General features: G+C 38.8%; 1 protein-coding gene across 22 annotated transcripts in view; it reads left to right on the forward strand.

Moving 5' to 3' along the window:
• The window catches only part of JAKMIP3 (Janus kinase and microtubule interacting protein 3), a 197,999-nt gene that overhangs the window by 106,627 nt on the left and 70,838 nt on the right, over window positions 1-20,534 (forward strand). For 17 of the 22 annotated variants that reach the window (XM_030570013.1, XM_030569991.1, XM_030569996.1 and 14 more), the window contains 5 exons: window positions 11,188-11,403; window positions 13,339-13,458; window positions 16,023-16,169; window positions 17,175-17,306; window positions 18,548-18,583. In XM_030570013.1, coding sequence (XP_030425873.1) covers window positions 11,188-11,403; window positions 13,339-13,458; window positions 16,023-16,169; window positions 17,175-17,306; window positions 18,548-18,583 — 651 coding nt within the window. The remainder of the gene's footprint in view (window positions 1-11,187; window positions 11,404-13,338; window positions 13,459-16,022; window positions 16,170-17,174; window positions 17,307-18,547; window positions 18,584-20,534) is intronic. The other 5 variants (XM_030570002.1, XM_030570007.1, XM_030570010.1 and 2 more) reach the window with 3 other exon arrangements.

Raw genomic sequence — 20,534 nt, forward strand, 5'->3', positions numbered from 1 at the left:
TCATGATCCAGTAAAGCATTTCACTGTGTGCTTAACTTTAAGCACCAGGAATATACCACTCTTGTGTAATTTCATACCATAGGTACTTAAATATTACATAGTCTTGCAAATAATAAAAGCAAATGGAACAAAGAGTCTCTGATCTCATAAATTTCACAGTTAATATTTACCATAGGGGAGTTCCAACCTATTACAGAGTGTGACAGGTTACTTACCAAGTGACAGGGGGGACATTTATATGTTAATACCAGTGATCCATGAAATCATAAACTTTGAACTCATTCGGATTCATCTGCCTTCATCTATGAACATTGCACGAAAGAAAATTTTGGATTGAAAATGGGTATATTTGTCTTCTAACAATGTATGTAAAAACATTCCACTTAATAGACTTCTCAGGCATTTTATATGAAGGAGTCATGAAGTTATGACTTTTATCTCTTGTATTTTAGCACTTCTAATTAGATCAGATGTTAATAACCCAGTGCTCATCACCTGCAGGCAAATTGTGCCCATAAAACAATATTGCTAGAATATAATGTTTACGTTACTTTGCACACACAGTCAAAATGTTTCTTAAACATTTAATTTCAGATTTTTACGCTAGTAACATGTAATATCATAATTTTATTTTTCAGAAGCCAGTAGCAACTAGAGCTGGATCAGACCTAGCAGCTTTCTTTTCTATCCCCATGTGATGGATTTTCAAATGGGCATTTTCTGATCTACTATTAAAAGTCTTTTACTGCTTCTTTTGGGAGATTATTACAATTTCCACAACATAGCCATACTGTTAGAAATTTTTTCCTTTACTCAGCAACATCCCATTACTCTTACTTATACTTTCTTGGACCATGCTAAAAAATGATTTTCTCTTTTGTTTACTTCTTTGATATTTGTATATGCCCAGGATTCATAGATTAATATCCTTTATGGCCAGAAAGGACCATCATGATTAGGGCTGCGAGTTTGTTATGGAGGTCACGGAAGTCACAGATTCCATAACTTTCCCGGACTTCTGCAGTGGTAGGTGCGGCTGGCCCAGAGGCCACCTGAGCAGCTGGGAGTGAGGGCTCTGATCGGTGCTTACCTTGGGGGGTTCCCCAGACATGGCAACATCCCCCTCCCTCAGCTCCCAGCAGCCTGCTCTGCACACTTCCTTCTCCCACAGGCACCGCCCCCACAGCTCCCATTGGTCACAGTTCCCAGCCAATGGGAGCTGCTGCAGAGCTGGCACTCGGGGCAGAGGCAGCACACGCAGCCAGGTAGGGATCCTGCCAACCCCGCCCTCCAGCACCTGCGGGGTTCCTGGGCCACTCGCCACCCTCCTCCCCCAGCACCCATGGGGTTCCTGGGCCGCATGCTGCCCTCACCCTCCCCCCCATCACCAGCAGGAGTCCCAGGCCACGGGCCGCTGCCCACCACCCCCATGAGGACCCCCGGCGCCCCGGGCTGCTCCCACCATGAGCACCTGCAGCACCCCCTGGAGTACCCCCCCAGCACCCGCGGCACCATGGGCCACCCCCCCCCCCCCCGCACCTCCAAGATTTAGTCAGGAGTATATAGTAAAGTCATGGGCAGTAAATAAAAATTTATGGCCCATGACCTGAATATGAATTTTACTAAAAATACCCATGACTAAAACGTAACCTTAATCATAATCATCTAGTCTAACCTCTTGCCTTGCACAGGTCTTAGAACATCACTTTGTAATTTGAGCATCGAAGTGACCTTCCTTTGCAACCTAACCCTGCTTCACCTGGTGTGCTACTTTCTACTCATACAAAGAGTATAATTAGGCTCATATGGTTAGGAACAATTGAATGTGTCCAGTATATAGCCTAAAATTGCACTGGCTATTTTTGCCTCTTACCACTATATAAGTAATGGATTTTTCATGGAGGACCCAAACCAAGGATTTCCCAGCATTGTTTGGCTTGTGAGACTAAATGAGATCACAGCCTTGATGGTATGGCCGCAGACGTACATAAATCCAATATAAATTCCATGGTCACGTAAAAGAGATTCCATTTACAGCTGAAATAAGATTGAGCTCAGAAGTGCATTTCAACATCAAAGGGCAAACACAGACTGGAAAATAAAATTTTCTTTGTAAATGTTGAACTTAAATTGAGTATTTTAGAAGAAAAGCATTTGGTGGAGGTGGGAGTCTTCAGAGAGGAGATGATGACATTGACTCCATTTCTTGTGTCAAGGAAGTTCTAATGCACAGGGCTTATTATTTTTAAAATGTGACATCTGTTTTGAAAATAATACAAAATGTGATTTTGTAAAACTGGGATTTTACATATGGTTTTACAAATCATCACTCAGTAACTTCTCTTTCCCACTGGATACGACATAATTTAAAGTAGCTTTTATTACCCCAGCTTAGCATCTGATATGTGATTTCTGATTACGCTTCTAGTTTCTGTGATTTTTCATGTCTGTCATAATGTATTTCATCAAAGCCCTCTTCTATTGTCTGTCCTTATGAAAAATGTTAGAAGACTGTGTCCCACATTTAAGGAAATGGGAAGAGGTTTTGATCACATGGAACATTATGTTATCCGTTTAATCAAGAGTGAAAATTGTAACTCCTAAACCCAAGACAATTTTTTTTTGGCATGAGCTATTTATGTCTGGAAGGTTTGTATGTGGTGATCTCCAGAGAAGCACAACTTTAGCACAGTCAAGCTGTCCCTGGTTCACTAGCTTAAGTTATGAAAAATGAAAATCACATGTCATATTGTAACAAGTAGGCATATGAACAATGTCCTCTTAAAGAACTTGTAATTATTTAATAAACTTGATTTTTATTTTTTAATTTGTGGCTCTCTAAATATCATAAAACACTACCAAGGTGGCTTCAATTGCATTTTTAGGGTCTAGTTTCCCTCCAGTACATGCACATTTTCTGTTAACATTAATGGGACTTATACATGCATGATGCGTATCAAGGAAAAATGGGCCCATTAGTCATGTTAGCATTATCAGATTAGTTGGACTACAGTTTATGCACAGTGGGGACTAAAATCCAGGATAATGTAATATCAGTGTAGGTTTCATATGAGATGTATGTTGGTCAGAAAAGATAAACGATAAACAACAGGATAGACTATACTATGGACCAGATTTTTAAAAAATACTGTTGTTGACAGCGATCATTTAAAAGATTAATAGCCCACCAGTGTAGGTTCATGTAGTGTTCCAGATATCCCTGCTTCTTATAGAAATGCTTTAGCAACATAGGCGAAAAAGGCAAAAATCTTGTTGATTATCAGGCACTACATGTTTACAGACACGTGTCTGACACTTCTCACTTTCCCTAGGAAGCGATAACATATTGAAGAAATGTGGGCGTTAAAACAAAGTGTCAGGTGAAAAGAGTAGGAAGCAAAAATCCTTCAATTGCTTATTTAACTGTTGATTGACTCAGTCTTTTATTTGTAAGTAAGAAAAGAATGGAAGATATGCTGGTTAAAAATTCCCATATGCAGTAGTAAAGGTGATTTCTCAGTTTAATGGCATCTCCATCAGGTTTTGTATAGTCAGAGCTGGTCAAATTATTAATTATGCTTAATATTAATTGAAAATATAGCTCATTTTTCCTGTTTGCAGTTTGATCCATATTTCTACTAACGTATTCGTTGTTCACATCTATCCATTGAATAGTTCAGATGAACTATTATCAGCTTATGGTTTGTTCTCAAACTAAGTTTTGGCCATTCATTATTTCTCTGTGATGGTCACTTAAATCACATGAAGAACAGGAGTACATGTGGCACCTTAGAGACTAACACATTTATTTGAGCACAAGCATTTCATTATGCTCAAATAAATTTGTTAGTCCCTAAGGTGCCACAAGTACTCTTGTTCTTTTTGCAGATACAGACTAACACAGCTGCTACTCTGAAACCTTAAATCACATGATAAATAATAATAGGATGACTTAAACATTGTAAAATTCAAATGATGAGTAGTGAATAACAAATAGTGATACCAGTTCTCGTGTGTGTGTAAGTAAATGTGAACGTTGTTGTTTGCTTGTAGATTTTCTCCCATCATTCAAACATTTTCTCCCCTTTCATGTTGGTGTTCCCAAATAGTGAATTACAAAGGAACAAAATATGATCCAATTGAATAAAAGTTTCAAGAAGTGGTCACAGACACTGTTCTGTAATATTTACCTGGCTCTGATAGTTAAGAGTCTGTTGGTGTCAATACTGGGCCAGGTGCTGGCCCCTGCTACTTTCCCTTTCCATCATTTTGGCAACACAAAGGAAATGGAAAGCTGCCCTGTATAAAGCTTATGCAGGGTAAACTCAAATTGTTCGCCCTCTATAACACTGATAGATAGATATGCACAGTTGTTTGCTCCCCCAGGTATTAATACATACTCTGAGTTAATTAATAAGTAAAAAGTGATTTTATTAAATACAGAAAGTAGGATTTAAGTGGTTCCAAGTAGTAACAGACAGAACAAAGTAAGTTACCAAGCAAAATAAAATAAAATGCGCAAATCTATGTCTAATCAAACTGAATACAGATAAGATCCTCACCAGTTCCAGAATGCTTCTTTTTACAGACTAATCTCCTTTTAGCCTGGGTCCAGCAATCACTCACACCCCCATAGTTACTGTCCTTTGCTCCAGTTTCTTTCAAGTATTCTGGGGGGGTGGAGAGGCTCCCTCTTTAGCCAGCTGAAGACCAAAAAAATGGAGGGGTCTCCCATGGGTTAAATAGATTTTCTCTTGTGGGCGGAGACCCCCCACCTCACTCCTATGCAAAGTCCAGCTGCAAGATGGAGTTCTGGAGTCACCTGGGCAAGTCACATGTCTATGCATGACTCACAGTCTTTACAGGCAGAAGCCATTGTCCACATGGTATCTTGTATGTGTCCAGAAAGATTTCTTGTGTAGATTAGAGCATTCCAAGATGCATTGTTCCCTAAGTGCTTCCTGATCGGGTACTTTACCTTGCAAATTCCTTCCTAAAGAGGATGACCAAATGCATCGGAAAGCTTACTTTGAAATCAAGCAAGTATACAACCAATATTCCTAAGCTCAAGTACAAAATGATATATGTATACAAATAGGGTGAATAGATATAGTAGACTGTAACCTTTAAAGAGATATGTTACATGACATATGTAGCAAAACCCTATTCCAGTTATATCATACATTTATAAGCACACTCCCATAAAGTCTTATTGGGGTACAGTGTCACAAAGGGATTGGCAACCTTTTGCATGCAGCCCACTAGGGTAAGCCCCCTGGCAGACCAGGCTGGCTTGTTTACGTGCCGTGTCTGCAGGTTTGGCCGATTGCAGCTCCTACTGGCTGCATTCGCTGCTCCAGGCCAATGGGAGCTGCGGGAAGTGGCGGCCAACACATCCCCCAGCCCACTCTGCTTCCCGCAGCTGCCATTGGTCTGGAGCAGTGAACCGCAGCCAGTGGGAGCTGCGATCAGCCAAAACCTGCGGAAACAGCAGGTAAACAAATCAGCCCGGCCCACCAGGGGCTTTCCCTGGTTAGCCATGTGCCAAAGGTTGCCAATTCTTGTACGACGTGTATAAAAATATTCCCCAAGGAACCAAATACATAAAGGAATCTTTTTTCCCCTTCTCTTCTGAATAATTTAACTTCTGCTTTACAAAATTATTTTTTTTTGTAAATGCATTTTACTTTTTAAAATATAACAATCTTACAGTTGCTTTTGTTACAAATTCAGACTAAACTTTAGCATTTAGGGCCACATGTTCAAAGTGGGCTTTATCTTGCCCTCTTCATCAGTGCCTGTAATTCTTCACACAGAAGGCCATACCCTCAAATGGTGTAAATTGGACTCATCTTCATTAGCCTCAATGAACCTAGGTCAATTCAGTTTTGAGAATCTGACCCACAGATTTTTGTGCGTAGAAAGGAAAAACTATCCCTTGTATATATGTATGCAAATGGGCTTTCCACATGTGCATGGACAAATGTAGAGTTTTAGGCACGAAAGATTCTCCACCCCCAAGATTACCTTTTATTGCAGTTGAAGTATTCTGCATTTAACGGGCTATGGGAGAGCCAGCTGTCATTGCTCTCCCCATGGTCATGCAGAGTCTGGCTTCAGGCAGACAGGTGGCCTTTCATTTTTCTGCTATCTTTGCTTACTGCAGCATGGAGCCTTCAGGGAGCAAGGGAAGGTGGTGATGGCTGGTAGGGAAATGAGGGGGAGAGTGAGGGACAGGCTTGGAGTAGGGGCAGAGAGGAATAGAATGGGGGAGCAGGGGCCGGAAAGGGACAAAATTTCAAAGGCCAATAGGCATAGGGGCAAAATAAGAGGCTGCCCATGATTCTCCCAACAATCGTAGTACACTTCTGTTTCTGTGATGGTAACACCAAGAGGCCCCTATTGTGATCAGAGACTCATTATGCTATGTACTATATTAACATTGGAACAACAGTTCCAGCCCTGAAGAGCTCACAATCAAAATCCATGAGAGAGAATGGAGGGATTATTATCCCCATTTTACAGGGAACTGAGACACCAAGAAAGTTGGCCCAGGGCTCACAGAACTAGAAGAACTGGGAACCCAGATCACCCAAGTCTCAGTCCACTGCCTTAATCATTACTACCTTGGTCATCCCTGGTTTCCCCAGTATACGTGTCTGCCCCTTGTTCTCTCCATCTCCCTCTGGCTTCTGAAGTCTGCAGACAATATGTTCCTGCCTCCCCCAAGCCTGTTGCTATTGATAGGGGTAGCTGGGAGGGAAATCTGACATTTTTCACTGTTGAGAAATGTCATATACAAAGATGCACAAAACTTAGCAGCTGTGAATTGCAGGCACAAATTTACTCTGTTTTACAAAGTGTAATCTATGATGTTTGAGTGCTTTTGCTCACATTCCCCAGATGTGCACTTCATAGTGGCTAGAGTGTTTCTGGTAAATTTTCACTAGAAGTTTACTTACCTTGAGAGTGAACTTTGTCCATTTGGCATTTGGTTGCCCATGGACCATCTCTGAGTTATATATGATTGGTTAGGACAGTCGAGGCAGGGGTGCTGTTCATCTAGCACCAGTATGATTTAATTCAATTTTGCATTAACATATGGATTGTGTGCCGATGCTACATGGATGGATGCCAGGCAAAATAAATACATATGAAAAATGAAATAAATTAACAGAGACTATAGTTCTTTTTGTTGTTTTTGAATTGGATCTGGAGTGTGAATTTTTCAAGCTATTTAGGAAGATGGAAGGATATTTCATCATCATCATCAACAACAGAATCACCCTTTCACTGCTTGTCCTCCACTGCATCTGCTGTGTTGCTATCATCTATTCATAACTGAATGACTGAAATCAATGTTGGGTTGATACAGCCCATATGCTCAGCTTAGAGGTGCTTGGAATATTTAGTAGAAGTTAATTAACATTTTGGACTTTGACTAGTTGACAGTGTCCCTTCAGTGGGAGACTGTCATACCCAATCAATTTATAAAATATAAAACATAGTATCTATACAATTGTGTAATACTGGTACAATGTTCTGAGTTATTCCCTCCAGTGCAATTAGTTTGATAAGGACACAAAGTGGTTAGCTACTTCTCTGTAGTGACACACATTAGAAAAGATCCAAAGAAGCAAATACATTAATATATTTCAAAACACTGAGAAAATCCTTCATATTGAAAGAAGGAATATGAAGGAAAATTGAATGAGGGTAAGTGCTATTGCATATAGAGATGTTCCCTGGATCTCTCCTTCTGTCAGAGTGCAAGTGCACATCTCCAAAAGGTCAGAGAGACTGATTTGAGAAGAGATCCCCTTTCTTTTAATCTAGCACTTTTAGTTACCATTCCACTAATAAATGATTGACAGCCCATTCACCTGAACTTCTGAAACTGATCGCTAATGCAGATTATTTTACACATTCTAATTGCTTGCTCTGACATACTGCCTATGGGGAAATGTTTATGTCATGTAAAAGCCTCTTCTTTGGGAAGGATTTGCAGTGAAAACCTTTTTCTGGGAATAGCTTTGGCTTTTTGAGCATAGACATCCGAAGCTTCAAAAGCAGACTTCTTCTGCAGTTTACAGTCATGTTAATGATGCTTATGGAGACTGCAGAGCTATAAATGCCCTGTGAACATTACAAGAGGAAATTTCTACAGCATTGAAGCTTACATATTGATTTTTATATTGCCCTAGAAATCATGTCATAGGGTTTGAAATCAGCTTGATGAAAAATAATATTAGACATTTCATTTGCTAGCACAAGGAATGGGGGACCCAACTTTTCATGCCTTTATATTTGCATAACTGGCAGTAGTTATGCGCACAGGCTGTTTATTAATTAGCACTTCAGCATAAAAATTCATTCTAGGTGGAGACAGCCTGCTAAAAATAAAGTGGGACTATCCACACTGGTAAGCAAGACATTCTCCTTTAGACGACTGGATACTGTGCTCATATATATTCATTGATATTGTTTCACAAGTAGTCCTGTTATCTAAAGAAACCAGATACAAATATAAGGAAGGTAGCCACATTAATTGAAGACACTTCAGTGTTTCTATGTAGAGTAATGAAACAACTGTGTGCAATAGCTTTGTTTTGGACACACACCTGGAAATTCACAAAGATCTTTCAGTGAGTGGCAAATAATTTTCTTTTTTAATAGCACCTTAATGTTAGTAATGCTGTGAAGAAAAAAAACCCTGTAAAATAATCTTTTAAAAATGCTTTCTTCATTTTTTCAATACACTTTGCTGCTATAAAATTATATGAATATGTTTATTTTTAAGAATGAACTGTATTTATAAGAACATTGTATTTAATCTATAACTATGAACGTAAACAGATAGGAGGGATATGAATATTAATGCTTTCTTATTTCCTCACTAAGCTAAGATTTAGTCCTTTTTTTTTTTTTTGCAAAAATCAAAACCTTGCTAGAATGTAATTATTTTGTTGAATCTTTTGTAATTTCATGTTTTTCTTAATTGAAAATGTTGTCTGTGTTACAGAATTTCTTTGTGTTCACATCAGTGAGACTTTGGCTATATAGATATTTTTTCATTTAAAGTCTCTTAGTTTACTTTTTATGCCATGAGAATAGTTCATCAGACATCTCTTTGTTATGAGGCAAACTTTAGTAGATCGCTGCATTCCTAGAAATTCAATATTTTAAAGCATCTTTAATAAATGTATTTTATTTCCTCAGTTTTCTAAGGAGACTAACTTTTGCATAGTTTTGCATAGAAAAAATATCATATATGCATGTATTTAATTTTTACATGTCCTTTTCACAAAGGTAGTTTACAAACAATACTTGTTTTTCCTGAATTAGACTCTGTATTTACTTCTTATAATATTTTAAATCCCACTTATGGGTTTATTGTTTTTATTTTATGATGTGCAAAGCAGGTGAGGAATTGTGAATACTTTAGATAGAGAACATATCCCTCCATTATTACTGCAGGTGCTGCTAGTACTTTCAGATAATGAAAACTGAGTGTTTTGTAGTTTGCTGCTCTTATCCCAGAGTTTGCACAATAGGAGGGCTCTGTATTTTGAAATTAATCAGTGGACAAGATGATTGCCATTGCAAGACTAATAGATATATATTCCTCTCCTTCTCATCATAGATACATTTACGGGGGCTTTTGAGGAAGGAGAGCAGTTAGGGGAGGGATTGTGCTCAGCTGCCCAGCAGAATTTTCAAATACATGGACTGAGGTCCTCAAACACATAGGGTGATATGGCAAAACTTCAGTGGGGTCAAAATTTCACAGGCTCAGTGCAAGTAGATTTGCAGTTTAGTGTACATATTACACACAGCTCTGCTAAACAATGACCAGACAGTAAATATTCTCTACACAATATGAAAAGTTTGGAAGTAGGAGTTAGGTGCCTAACTACCTTTAAAGATCTAGCCCTTAGGTCATAGTGTGATCTTAGATACTAGGGATGGTGGGCCATATGTGGTGTTATGTATTGCATCAACTATTTAGTATTTAGGCGCAACAGGATTGCTATGGAGGGAATATCAGTCTTGACTCTGAATTTCCTTGTTTGCATCAATCTGTTTCACAATCTTAAATATCTGATACTATCTTTGTGTGGATACTGGTGCTAAGGCTTGTAGTACTGATCCAGTACTAATCATTCTTATGAACAAGAATCACTTTGAAACAGATATAATTTAAGAAAAACTGTTTTTTTGTCTCTTAGTCCTGTGTTTGACCATGATATTAATAATTTAAAGCAAATTAATTCAATGAAATATTTGGCTAATTAATGCCTCCATTTTTATTTGGGTTTGGGAACAATTCTATAAAAAACAAAACAACAAAACAAAAAAACAGTAGACTACCCAGTTCTTACTGTCTGTCCCATTAAGGGGAAAGCATTTTGTCTATGAACAGCTCACTGTTAAAAAAGCTGCTTGTTTCATTTAAATGTGTAGTGTTTCAGCAGTATTTAAAGTACTACACAGATTATACATACACATACATATAATATGGTGTCTGAAGTTAGGAACAACATGGTTGAGAATTGTTATTTATTAAGCAATGCATAGTTGGCCTTCTGCACAAAGGTAAAATTCAGACCCTTAAAGTAAATAAGATTGTAACTGTCAAAATTCCAAATTTGGGGGTCTTAATCTTTTGGCCCCCCTCCAATCCCAAAATTTGGTTGTTTCATGTCCAGGGTCAGCCCAACATTCAGGTAGGGTGCAGCTCTTAAATTAGCACCCAGATATATATTCCAAACCATTTGCTCTGCAAAGTTTGGGTGGGTTCTTGAGCATTGATTTGGACCATCTCCAATTCAAAGCACCTGGGACCTGATACTAAGAATTCAAAAACAATAAATAGATACAGTAGCTGAGAACCTCTTGGTGCAAAATGATCATTTCTGCTGGATGGCTCCCAAAGTAGTTAAAAGTATAGAAATAAGTGCAATATTACTGAAGCAATTAAGCAATTCCGTTCATATGGCCATTGTCAAACACTCATTGCTATTTTATTTTCCAAAGGGTGTTGTTTTTTGTGTTAAGGAATGTCAAAATCTGTGAAACTGACTGTGATATGGTTGCCTTTGGTAATGTGTGATTCTGCCAGTTTCCATGGTAACCAGAGACCTGTAACATGCATGCTTGTGTGATTGTATTTTGTTCTCCTTGTAGATGGAGGAGATAAAATTTAAAGACAGAGCAGTCTACGTGCTGGAAAGAGAGTTAGGGGTTCAAGCCGGGCATGCTCAGAGACTTCAGCTCCAAAAGGAGGCTTTAGATGAACAACTTTCCCAGATCAAAGAGTCTGATCGGCATCTGAGCAGCCCCAAACGGGAACTTCCTTTTGCAAGTGGTGCAGGAGACGCTTCAGATCATTCAGGAAGCCCCGTAAGCACTTTCACGTGGTTTCACCTAAACAAGCAAACAAAAAATGACAAAATCTTGATGAGTGCACATTTTAAGCAACAGCTTTCCCATAGCAGTACAGAGCAAACCAAGGAGATTTCCTTTAATGCGGCAATTCAATAGCGGGATCTTTAAAACTAGAATCAAATCTGATCATGGGAAAGCTTTTGCTTTTTCAGTTTGGTTTGTTTTTTGTTAGCAAGGTGAAATATTCATTTTTTAAAAATGTATCATACTTCAAACACCTGCTTTAATTTGACAGTGTGACATAGTATCTGCTGACAAATTATGCAAATGCTTTTCTAGTAATGTGTGTGTGCTAGTTTTCCAGGCTACTAACAGTATGTGTTGTAAGCAAATGTAAAAGAACAATTTACAAAGGGAAGTCAGTAAAGGTAGTGTGTGTAACCAACAGCATGCAAGTTTACAGAACTAGAACATCTCTATTATTAATATTTACATTCTGCTAAGTGCTTTTGCTTTCAACCAGTGGTCTAGGAAGTGAACTAAATACCTACTAACCTATTCTCCACTGTTTCTTTCATATTATGCAATATCCTATGGCATTAAATTTTAGTCACCTTTTTATATTGGCTTTCTATGTAACTATGCCACCTTCCTGCTTCTGCATTAATTTGCTAATAGTAAAATTTTTCAGTTAAGTGACCTCATATGTCTACGACATATGTTAACTTTTTTCATTGTTGATTCTCATCAAGATTTATTTTGCAGTGGTTCTTAATTTTCTCAGTAAAAGTATAGATAATAGAAAACACAAACAAAAAAAATCTTTTTTATCCTTTATGCTGAGCCTCTCCTGCACCTGTTGAATGAGGAATCCTAGAACTTCTGAAAGTTCCATTAGGATCATGGACTTTAATTTGCTAGTTCTGTACTTAAGTTTTATCAAACATTAGAATAATGCGAGTGAAAGAAAAAAATCCTATAACTTTTGTAAATATAATGTAACTACTTTCTGATTTAGAAGAATAAAAACATGTCTTCTTATATTTGTATTCATTTACAATTTGATTTAAACATTTTCACTTTTTGGTCAATTAAACCATAAATCTTTGTAACTGACCCATTAGAAGCTAAAGTAAGGCCACAGCTTCATAGAAGAGAAACTTATGCCATGGTGTAATTGCATGGATTTTCTACATTTATTTTTCAGTATTTATAAATATAATTTCCCTATAACAGACTACAGACCACTTAGTGAGTCACATGCCTGAAATACTCAGTTCAACAGTGGCATATACTGGAAACGTTGCCTTAGTTTTCAATTTTTGTCTTTCATGTTTCCAAGTTTAACATTTGTGATTCTCTATTTGCATATACATACTTTTGCATTTGCATACTTTCTTACATTTCTGCTCCTTCAATTTTCTGTTGGTCTCATGTTGCAGTTTTCAGTTCTAAGGCAGAGGTTCTCAGCCAGGGGTCTGGGGCACCTGGCGGGCCGTGAGCAGGTTTCGGCGGGGGGGCTGCCATGCAGGGCCAGTGTTAGACTTGCTGGGGCCCAGGGGAGAAAGCTGAATCCCCATGGTGTGGGGCTGAAGCCCGGGGCTCCCAGCCCTGCCACCTGGGGCTGAAGCCAAAGCCTGAGCAACTTAGCTTTGCAGAGACCCCTGTGGTGTGGAGTCCAGGCAGCTGTCCTGCTTGCTACCCCTTAATGCTGGTCCTGGCTTTTATATGCAGAAAAGCAGTTGTTGTTACAATGGTGGGCTGTAGAGTTTTTATAGCATGCTGAGGGGGCCTCAGGAAGAAAACAGTTGAGAACCCCTGTACTAAGGCACAGATTATATTCTCCTGTGTAATAGGTTAGGAATAGTTGGATTCAGACAAGAACAAAGTTGGTGTCTTTGGAAAAGTTTGATCTTATGAACAGTTATTTGCAGTTGGTCTTTGTTTTAGGAACAGCAGCTGGATGAAAAAGATGCCCGGCGTTTCCAACTTAAAATTGCTGAGCTAAGTGCAATCATCCGGAAACTGGAAGATCGGAATGCATTGCTGTCAGAAGAAAGAAATGAGCTTGTAAGTAAGAACTACCATTACATTTTTAGGAAATGAATGCATATCAGAATTTGCACTGGCAGGTGAACACTCACTAGAGACATTAAACTCCTTTATCGTGGTTCATATGGTAACTGGTGCAGAACATATCCACAGAGAAAGAGAAGAATATCTGCTTTGGAAGATTCAAGCATTAGGTAGTCTCAGCTCTCAGTTGATCCCCAGAGAGTGAATGGGGACATTATCCAGGCAGCATAGAAGACCTGAAAAGCATAATGGAGGCTCTTGAATTTGTGAAAGTAGGAGCAAAAATGTACAGCTTCTTGGAGATGCTTTCCTCCTGGCAGAAAATACCATGAGAAATGCTTATCACCATAAAATTCACTACTGCAAGAAGTCACAGAATCAAGTACTCTAGGGGTAATTTTAAAACCAACCATTCTGCTGTAGCCATGCCTGTCTCCTGTAAAGGGCTAATCAAATCTATAACCTGGTCAGCTCACCCCAGCCCACACTGTCCTATCCCTTTGTATGACATAGCAAAATTGGGTATTATGGATTTCCCCCCCTTCTTCTGAAGCATCAGGCATTTGTCATAGTTTGGATTTCAGAGATGATGAACCAATGCCCTGATCCTGTAGATTAGATGCCATGTTCCTATTTTGGCACTTACACTGCTTTTTCTAGGCAATTAAGTGACACAAAATTGATGGGCAGAGAGCAGATATGAAAGCCTAAAAGAAAACAACTTTGGATTCAGGATTAGGTTTGGTTCAGGTTTTGGAAGAAGATTGATATAGGTCCTTATTACCCAAAGCTATTTGCTCCTTCTTATTGGTTGCCTATACTTGTAGAATCTAATCTCTATTCAGTTAAAAATACACAGTGCACAACATGGAACATATTAGGTTTACTGAAATTGAGAACACCGTGTATAGAACATCATGAGTCATCTTTGGTACAACTTTATAGGCTGCAATGGAATTACACTAGGGCTGAATTTGGTCCGTTGTATGTTTGAAATGCGAGAATGCTATTTAAAGATTTGTTAATTAATTGTATGTATGTTGTCAAACACAGAATGTATTTTACAGAATTAGTGCCATGCAGGAAAACTCCATATAGACTGAATTATGGAGAATATTGGACCAGCAATTCAACAGTGTAATCTGGGGTTACATATAGTATCCATATTAGATTAGAAAATTGCTAACACTGCTTCTCTCTTTCCCTTATGCCTGGTAGTATTCTATATAATAACAACATTGTCCACAATATGTTTAGTTCATAAAACAATGCACCCTGTTTTATTTTTAAGTAGATATTGGTTGGCATTTTTTTTCAGTGGAACCTTTTAATTAAATACATCAGGTAGGGGGTATATTTTTTTCTGCAGTGTACTCACAGTATGCCCTTTAACGAGACTCAGCCTTTCACTGTGCGTTTACTCATGAAGGATTGACAGTTTTAGTGTTAGAAAAAGTCTCAGGTTGTTACAGGTTTTGTTGTTTTTTTAACTTCTAATGAACTTTTAAAACTCTTGGAAAAGACACTGTCAAAGAGTCAGCTTGTTATAACTTAGTGCCCAACATGGGCTTCTGGGCTGAGCCTGAACTTATACGTGCTCAGCTTGTTCTGTATGCTCCAGTACTAAAAGTGGCACAGCAAGCAGAGAACAGATCCTGCCTCCTGTTCACTCTCCCAAGCATCCAATGCCCAGAGTTGCCAGGCTGAGCCACTCCCTGCCCACTGAGGGGATGGAGTGCAATCCTGTGATGACACCCTCTCCAATGGCCTCTGATGTGAGGAGGGGAAAGAAGAATTTCTGAACCCTTCCTGCCCCTGCCTTCCCCACTGCACCCCGGTGGGCGCAAGTTGACATCTGTAACCCAGGTTTCTCTCCTCTGGCCTGTTGAGGGACAGAGAGAAGAACTGTCCCACAATAACAACACAAAGGAACAAACAAAATACACCCAAAGTCCAGAAGAAGGAGAAGGAAATGAAAATGATTTATGCCTGTATTCATAATGTTGAGTGACAGGTGCCATGTAAGAACCTAGATAAGTAAATCGAATTGACAGATACAGTTGAATCCCTGCATCTTCATGAGATCAACAAAAGATAGTTTGATGGAATGCCTTGAGGACATGATCTAAAGTTCACTGATATCAATGGTAGTTTTTCCATTGATTTCAGTAGGGGAAATAGTAGGGGACCTGATTTAAAAAACTGCTGCTGTCATACTACCCTTGGTCCTGTTGCATATTTTTTCCTGTACCCCCAGTACTTGATTGGATATGTGAATGAAGGGTTTGTGTGTGTAGTCAAGGGCGGGGGTTGGGTATATGGGTGAAGGATGAAAGAGGTCAAGCGTCTTGCCCGAGGTCACATGGTGAGTCAATGGCAGAGACAGGAACATAACCTAGGAATCCAAGATAACACTGCTTTGCATTTTTCAAAATTGGAAGTGAATTCTATTATTATGGTAGTAAAATGGCTTTAGTTGTAATAAATTTTATCAATATGTTTTAAAGTGATAAATAGAAATAGCTATATTGTGTTAATGCATATTTTTAATATTTTAGTTAAAACGTCTAAGAGAAGCAGAAAGTCAGTATAAACCTCTCCTGGACAAAAATAAGCGTCTCAGTAGGAAGAATGAAGATTTATCCCATGCCTTACGTCGAATGGAAAATAAATTAAAATTTGTAACACAAGAGAACATAGAAATGGTAGGTTTCCCCCTTGCCACTGTCATCTATGAGATGAGCAAATAATTTAATATATACAGGTTTGAGGAAATCAGGTATTTAACAAAAATATCATCACAAGCTTGCAGGATATTAAACAAGTGTTTTCATTTTTTTAAGTGTTTTTTATGGCATTATGTTATATATAATAAGTGACTTATGGCTTTTGCTTATTAACAGACGACATTCCAGTTATACAATGGGAAAGTGATCAGGAAATAGTTTGCTTTTCAGGCACTGATATCCTAGTTCAGCAAATGTTTTACTTTTGCTTTTTGTTTGTTTGTTTTTTAAATTCTGAGCTATAGTAAAATGCCTATATTTTGATCCAGCTAAATGCTCAGTAGTGCTCAGGAGAATATGGATGCAAATTATTTCACTTGAATTGTGATTTTTGTTTCACAATTGCCTTGCAGTGATTTGGAAATTTGCACCGGTGACTCAATATTTTTATTTGTTTATGTTTAAAGTTGAACATTAATGGTAACTGACTGAGAGATGACATGCATGCAGCAGGACCAAAACCACTTTTTTATTAAAGTTCAGTTGCTCTCACACTCCCAGATCCAGTCTTGCTGAAAATAATGGGAAGAATCCAGAAAGAATTAACCTCCATTTAGGATTCCTTTTGCCACATCTTTAAATTCCTCCTTCAGCAATGTAAGATCGATGTTAATCTAAGTCCTTAGGGCTACCAGATGGCGCATGAGAGCTATGCAAACTGACTTTCCTCTCTAGTAACTATGAGCATGATGCCTTCCTGATGCCCTAGCTTCTAGCTTTTTCTAGCCTAAGGAGCTAGAATCCCAACCTAGATTTACTGTTTGGTGGTGGGGAGGCAGAGGGGGGAGATAAAGAGAGAATCACCATCAGTTTAGCAAATAGCCTAGATGAATTATTGGTCGTAAAAAAGAAGGATTTTATGCTGTGCTTTGGCAAAGACTTTTAATCATTTGCAATTTTGTTCTGTGTTTTTTTTTCCCCCAGAGACAAAGGACTGGGATAATAAGGAGACCAAGCTCTTTAAATGATCTTGACCAGAGTCAAGAAGAAAGAGAAGTTGAATTTCTGAGGCTACAAATTATTGAACAGCAAAATATCATAGACGAACTCTCTAAGGTAATCAAATAGCACAGCCTTCCTAATGCTCCTGGTCATAGCAAAAGAAAAGAAAACACCAAGCAAACAGGAACAGCTTGTGTTGTCAACAAACATACGGTGATGATTTCCATGGGCTTCCCTTTTTAACGGAACTGAACCTGAAATAATATGTGGAACATTATTTGAAAAATTCCCTTCACTGAACTCAGCATTTGTATAAAGGAGCTTCTTTCAGATTTTCTGAGCTTTTTTGGAAACACACTAATGACCAGATCCTATTTCCATTAATGTCAATGAGAAAACTCTCTTTGACTTGTGGGAACAAGATCAGGTCTAAAAACAGGAAACATGAAAAGGAATATTTTCGGGGTTATTTTAAGATGCTTAAATCTTTTAAAATTTATTTTCCTTTTAATAATTTCCTTTTAATAATGCTTCTTGTGATCAACAAAGTTGAGGCTCCAGACCACAGGTCTTTGGTGTAGAAAATGAAATCATGAATGGATCCTTAAGCAAGCTTCATAGCAATTTTTTTTAATAAATGCTATGCAGATTTTTCTTAAATATCCCAAAGCAAAGCCAGTTCTATAACAACTGTGGACCATAGGTCATCTACATGAGCTAATGCTGCTTTGGGGATTGTACGTTCAGTGAGTTTTTACTCAGTTTTTCACTTTGGGCAGGGACATTAGGGAATTTCAAGTTAATATAAATTTCAGATGAGCAATCCCGCTGGGTTGAGGAGTGTTTTCCTGGCTCAGCCCCTCCTCCTCGGGGAAAGAGCAGTATGATGTTGTAAAGGCAGCACTTCTCCACACTTCCACATCTCTCCTCCTGGATCCACAAAGTTTTATCTCCTCTACCGGCAGTGTTGAAGGGGATGATTTGGCTTTAAAAGATCCCAGTCCTTAGTCCTTACTTAGGTAAAATTCCAGTTACAGCAAATGAGAGTTAAACCTAGTACGGACTGCAGAATCCAGTTAAATAACATTTTATTGCAATACTGGTTACAGCTTTAAAGTGGCACCACCACAGGATGTTAGCCACACAGAATGGAATGTTCTAACTTGCCAGCATTGTCACATCCATTGTGAGGGTTTTTCCTGAATAAATTAAAGATTTCTTGTATCTTGTATTACAACTAAAATAATTCAGACTTTTTAAAAAAAAAGATGGAAACAGGTTGTGTAATTAAGTAGAAAGCAAACAAAATGTATATACCCTTGCACTTAATGACATTCTCTAATTATTTTTATTAGACTCTTGAAACTGCTGGCTATGTGAAGAGCGTAATAGTAAGTAAGGCATATATTTAATTTCATTGTGTTCCTTTCTGTGTATTTTAGGCAGTGGTTCTTTGATATCATGCAGGCCAGCTGCAACATCTCATATTCTCTTGTATTAATTAAGTGTTTCAAAGTAATATTTGTTATGAATTTATTTTATATTCAGAAGTTAGATTTAACCCAGGGACTCTATCAAGAGGACCCTAGCAGCAGAAATTCCTTGGGATGGGAGCAGGATTGTGATACTGGAAAACAGTTTCAACTTCCCTTTCACCAGTGGGATATATGGAAAGACAGCACAGCCTAAAAAGTCAGCATGGGCAGTTGCCCAGACAATGCACCAGTTAGTGCATCCAGCCACTTGGCAGCCTTAACACTGGGGTTCTGTCGCCCCCTAAAATACAGAGCTGCTTCCTGAGCTGAAAACCCAGAGGGACAGTTTCCACCAAGCTGCAGTCATGCTTTCTACAATGGACCTGAAAATAGTTTTGTCCTATCCATACTGGTGTATTGAGAACCTGTGCAGTGGGACCCACTGCTATCAGATAAGGATCCCTTTTGCTATTGTAGATGAGCATTTATTGAGTGCAAGTCACATCTGCTAACTTTTATTGACGAAATCCATTTTCACTGCTGTCAGCACAATAAAGCCAATGACACTAAGAAAAAGTGATTTATGTTCTATTCTGCCATTCACAAAGCTATTAGCACTAGTTTTCTGATTGGACAGTCTCCATTAGTGGTGATGATGTCAGCAGCAATAAGAATATGTGATCAATTTATCCCATAATATGTTTTGAATCCTGTTAGGAAATGAATGAGCTGGAGGATAACAGGGATTGGTCTTTTCTTTTAATCTGTATTGTTTTATCAGTAATGGGGCTTTTCTTTGTTAACCACCCAGAACAAAACCTTTTTCATAATGTATTAAAATTCAATACCACTAGTATTAGATATTTGATAATAGCCACTAAATAAAAATACTTCCTGATAACAGAAAAAGATGAACCCTCATCTTCAGAGGTGCTGAGCACCCACAGTTCCTGTTAAGGTCAACTGAAGTTATGTGAGCTCAGCACTTTTGAAAATCAGGCCCTGAATTTTCTACATTTGGGGCAGATAACAAGTGCCCACTCTTTCTTTTGAAAATAATAGAAGTCATGCACACATCCAAGAACAGTATTTACCCCTGCATCTCAATACTGCCATGATATCCCATCTGTCAGAAGTATCAGAGGGGTAGCCGTGTTAGTCTGGATCTGTAAAAAGAGGCAGAGAGTCATGTGGCACCTTATAGACTAACAGAAGTATAGGAGCATGAGCTTTCATGGGTGAATACACATGCGTCTGACGAAGTGGGTATTCACCCATGAAAGCTTATGCTTCAATACTTCTGTTAACCTATAAGGTGCCACAGGACCAGGGGCGGCTCTAGGGATTTTGCCACCCCAAGCACAGCAGGCAGGATGGCTTCGGCGGTTTGCCTGCAGAGGGTCCGCCGAAGCCGCGGGACCAGCGGACCCTCCGCAGGCATGCTGCCTAAGGTAGCCTGCCTGCCGCCCTCGCAGTGCTGGCAGAGCGCCCCCCGCAGCTTGCCGCCCCAAGCACAGGCTTGGCATGCTGGGGCCTGGAGCCGCCCCTGCACAGGACTCTTTGCTGCCATCTATCAGAAGAGCACTATAACACAGAATTCGATGGGTGTTCTGCCTATGAAGCCTTTACTACAGTGTGTAGTATGGAGCAACCAGTTCTCCTTAGTTGTCACGATTTTCATCTATGTGCTCAAGCAACTGATATGGTTTTACTGCAAACTTGCAATATTTAGGAGAGCAGTTAGCATGTGATTGATGAAAAATTGCCTATTTCTCATTGCATTACAATGCAATGGCTGGTACTGAAACTACTTTTACAAATTTTTGCCAATTTGAAGGATAATGCAGACATTTTCATGGAGCAATTA

Source organism: Gopherus evgoodei, chromosome 7 (assembly GCF_007399415.2).
Source record: "Gopherus evgoodei ecotype Sinaloan lineage chromosome 7, rGopEvg1_v1.p, whole genome shotgun sequence".
Lineage (NCBI taxonomy): Eukaryota > Metazoa > Chordata > Testudines > Testudinidae > Gopherus > Gopherus evgoodei.